At 53.3% G+C, this 4,570-nt stretch overlaps 1 protein-coding gene across 1 annotated transcript; it reads left to right on the forward strand.

Moving 5' to 3' along the window:
- The first annotated feature begins 1,794 nt into the window (after positions 1–1,794).
- LOC118964798 (proline-rich receptor-like protein kinase PERK9) lies at positions 1,795–2,805 on the forward strand. The gene has a single exon (XM_036979165.1). The coding sequence runs from the start codon at positions 1,795–1,797 to the stop codon at positions 2,803–2,805; it is 1,011 nt and encodes a 336-aa protein (XP_036835060.1).
- Positions 2,806–4,570: the final 1,765 nt, after the last annotated feature.

The following is a 4,570-nucleotide window of genomic DNA, read 5'->3' on the forward strand; positions in this document are numbered from 1 at the left end:
CAGCCCCTGTTCTCATCCCTGCCTGCCCCATTGCCCATCTCTGAGATGACCCTGCAAGAACTCCTCATTGACAGTGTCTCAGGGAGACGTGAACCCAGAGCGGCCTGCTCAGGGTCTTTCCTCGTCCATGTTATTAGCTCTGTTCCAGAAGGCGTGGCTCTCCTTCATGAGGGCAGCATGAACAAAACTGGTTGAGACTGGCTCAACGACCACAGCCAGGGAGAGAGAGAGTGGGAAGAGTGATATAGAGCGGGAAGAGTGATATAGAGGTTCAGTATACTCCTTGGCGCAGATAGCTGGCGGGGTTAGAATGCTTTTTCAGGCCTCTGCACGTGGTCTGCTACTTTGCGGCTGCACACGTGCCCTCGCACACACTCACACACTCACGCACGCACGCACGCATGATAGCAGTGAGACACACATACACTGTCCTGCCACATTGGAAATGTACAGTCTATTCATAATGATTAGCCTTAAGCAGTGATGATAATCTCACAAAGAGAACAGGGAGCACTAAACACGACTGCTTATAGACAGCCATGTGAGGTAGTAGTGCGCTACTCTTTCAGGCTTAAAGCTAAGGAAAACAAGTCCCACTGTAGGCCCGTCAAACCAAGCCTCTATTCCCAGTCTGTGGAGAGGTTCAAAATAAGTGGCAAGCCGTCAGTGCAGGGCGCTGGCTTCTGTGTGAACGAGGGTTTAACCAGTCCCTGTCACATACAGCTGCAGGGTTTAACCAGTCCCTGTCACACACAGCTGTAGGGTTTAACCAGTCCCTGTCACACACAGCTGTAGGGTTTAACCAGTCCCTGTTACACACAGCTGCAGGGTTTAAGAAGTCCCTGTCACACAGCTGTGGGTTTAACCAGTCCCTGTCACACACAGCTGTAGGGTTTAACCAGTCCTTGTCACACACAGCTGCAGGGTTTAAGAAGTCCCTGTCACACACATCTGTGGGTTTAACCAGTCCCTGTCACACACAGCTGTAGGGTTTAACCAGTCCCTGTCACACACAGCTGTAGGGTTTAACCAGTCCCTGTCACACACAGCTGTAGGGTTCTGCCAACCATACAGGAGGGGCGGGGTGAACAACAGAGGCTTTCACACGCCATATGACCAAGTAACTTCGTCTAGATTCCTCCAACCCCCCCACCCCCCCGACCCCTTTAGTAGACCAAAGTCAAACAGGATTATGTTTAACTGCTGTTCAAGACGTTCATAGGCGTTCAAGCTGGCCCTCACTAAGGCATCATACTAAAAGCCCTTTGACCTTTGAGGGAGTGGACGGAATGCCAAAAGCCCATGTTATCAGACTGAGGTGTCATCAGCTTGACATAAAAACAGGGTCAACTGTCCAGCCATTCGGAAAATGACATGCATCTGTCCAAGTGGTATTTAAATAGCCTGTTTGTTATTAACTAGCACTTTAACCTGACCTTAAGTCAAACTATTTAGTCCTCTCCTCACTGGCCAGTCTTGTTCAGATTCAATAAAAAGTGGATCAAACATGTAAATCTACAGGACGTTTAGGCCACTCCTGAATACATGTCAGTGTCTTAGTGTAAATTTATTGGCCACTTCCCACCTGATAAAGCAGCAGTATCTTTACTGAACCAGCTAATCGTAGCCTGACCTACAGTATAACCAATCATCTGTCCTGTCCTATTCTCTTCTAACCTGCTATCTAGCCAGACCCTCCAACCTCCCTCCCCCTCTTTGTAAGCACTGGGCAACAGTTTCCTCCCTGTCCAACAGCCCCTCCTATGGCAACACCCCTGTTCCACAGCCCCTCCTATGGCAACGCCCCTGTCCAACAGCCCCTCCTATGGCAACGCCCCTGTCCAACAGCCCCTCCTATGGCAACGCCCCTGTCCAACAGCCCCTCCTATGGCAACGCCCCTGTCCAACAGCCCCTCCTATTGCAACGCCCCTGTCCAACAGCCCCTCCTATGGCAACGCCCCTGTCCAACAGCCCCTCCTATGGCAACGCCCCTGTCCAACAGCCCCTCCTATGGCAACGCCCCTGTCCAACAGCCCCTCCTATTGCAACGCCCCTGTCCAACAGCCCCTCCTATGGCAACGTCCCTGTCCAACAGCCCCTCCTATTGCAACGCCCCTGTCCAACAGCCCCTCCTATTGCAACGCCCCTGTCCAACAGCCCCTCCTATTGCAACGCCCCTGTCCAACAGCCCCTCCTATTGCAACGCCCCTGTCCAACAGCCCCTCCTATTGCAACGCCCCTGTCCATCAGCCCCTCCTATTGCCATGCCCCTGTCCAATAGCTCCTCCTATGGCAATGCCCCTGTCCAACAGCCCCTCTTATGGCAACGCTCCTGTCCAACAGCCCCTCCTATGGCAACGTCCCTGTCCAACAGCCCCTCCTATTGCAACGCCCCTGTCCAACAGCCCCTCCTATGGCAACGTCCCTGTCCAACAGCCCCTCCTATTGCAACGCCCCTGTCCAACAGCCCCTCCTATGGCAACGTCCCTGTCCAACAGCCCCTCCTATTGCAACACCCCTGTCCAACAGCCCCTCCTATGGCAAAAACCCTGTCCAACAGCCCTCCTATGGCAACGCCCCTGTCCAACAGCCCCTCCTATGGCAACCCCCCCTGTCCCACAGCATTTCCTCTGGGGACCCCGTCCCCCCCATCCCTCCGTCCCACAGCCTCTCCTCTGGGGACCCCGTCCCCCCTCCGTCCCACAGCCTCTCCTCTGGGGACACCCCTGAACACCATAGTCCTCCAGTGCTCACTGAGTCCCCTCTGCTGCTCACCCACCCTCCCCCTCCCATTCTGTGCATGATAGGCCATGTTTACTTGTCTGGTACATACTGTGCTTAATCAGATCTAGGGCTGGTTTCAATCCATATCGTGGAAGTGTCCCAGAAGATCTGCGTAAAAATGGAAAGGTAATTTACGACTGTGCCATCATATGCAGCTTTTACCTTGAATGCCTTTAATTCTCAATTGCGCTACAAAGTGGATCTTCAGCACACAGATTGAATATAACCCCTAGTGGATAACTGTGCTAACTATAGTCCTGGAGAGCCAAAGTGATTGACCCCAGGCCCAGAAGTATCCCCCTAGCAGTAGAGGAGATGATGTTACAGCAGTCGATGTACAGATAGAACAGTACTTTACACAGCACAGTCATTTCACATTGCTATGCTCTTCATTTTGACTCACTCTTCCCCCTCACATCCTGCGCTGCCCCCACCACTAACCTGTTCCCTCAACAGGGTTCAAAGCCATTGGCTTGTGACTGTGCACTTTTCTCCCTAACATCCTGCGCTGCCCCCACCACTAACCTGTTCCCTCAACAGGGTTCAATGCCATTGGCTTGTGACTGTGCACTCTTCTCCCTAACATCCTGCGCTGCCCCCATCACTAACCTGTTCCCTCAACAGGGTTCAAAGCCATTGGCTTGTGACTGTGCACTCTTCTCCCTAACATCCTGCGCTGCCCCCACCACTAACCTGTTCCCTCAACAGGGTTCAAAGCCATTGGCTTGTGACTGTGCACTCTTCTCCCTAACATCCTGCGCTGCCCCCACCACTAACCTGTTCCCTCAACAGGGTTCAAAGCCATTGGCTTGTGACTGTGCACTCTTCTCCCTAACATCCTGCGCTGCCCCCACCACTAACCTGTTCCCTCAACAGGGTTCAAAGCCATTGGCTTGTGACTGTGCACTCTTCTCCCTAACATCCTGTGCTGCCCCCACCACTAACCTGTTCCCTCAACAGGGTTCAAAGCCATTGGCTTGTGACTGTGCACTCTTCTCCCTAACATCCTGCGCTGCCCCCACCACTAACCTGTTCCCTCAACAGGGTTCAAAGCCATTGGCTTGTGACTGTGCACTCTTCTCCCTAACATCCTGCGCTGCCCCCACCACTAACCTGTTCCCTCAACAGGGTTCAAAGCCATTGGCTTGTGACTGTGCACTCTTCTCCCTAACATCCTGCGCTGCCCCCACCACTAACCTGTTCCCTCAACAGGGTTCAAAGCCATTGGCTTGTGACTGTGCACTCTTCTCCCTAACATCCTGCGCTGCCCCCACCACTAACCTGTTCCCTCAACAGGGTTCAAAGCCATTGGCTTGTGACTGTGCACTCTTCTCCCTAACATCCTGCGCTGCCCCCACCACTAACCTGTTCCCTCAACAGGGTTCAAAGCCATTGGCTTGTGACTGTGCACTCTTCTCCCTAACATCCTGCCCTGCCACCACCACTAACCTGTTCCCTCAACAGGGTTCAAAGCCATTGGCTTGTGACTGTGCACTCTTCTCCCTAACATCCTGCCCTGCCCCACCACTAACCTACTCCTAAGCCAGTGCCATGTGACTGTGACAGTGCTGTGAGGAAAAATGTAGTGGTCCAGCCTGTGATCGTCTAGCCATGCCAGAGCCCTGCTTTATGTAGAACACATCAATCACCCAGGGAGTGCAGACACACAGGCACGCCACAGACACAGAGACCCACTCATCTCCCACCGCCCTGGGTACTCATCCTGCGCAGGTCCCTTCCCTCCACAGTGGGCTTGTAAAGCTGCGTGTCCATAAATTGACAGAG

The sequence above is a fragment of the Oncorhynchus mykiss genome, chromosome 6 (assembly GCF_013265735.2).
Source record: "Oncorhynchus mykiss isolate Arlee chromosome 6, USDA_OmykA_1.1, whole genome shotgun sequence".
Taxonomy (NCBI): domain Eukaryota; kingdom Metazoa; phylum Chordata; class Actinopteri; order Salmoniformes; family Salmonidae; genus Oncorhynchus; species Oncorhynchus mykiss.

What these genes read in the sequence shown, in the direction of transcription:
- LOC118964798 (XM_036979165.1), top strand. Translation starts at nt 1,795, where the DNA reads ATGGCAACGCCCCTGTCCAACAGCCCCTCCTATGGCAACGCCCCTGTC.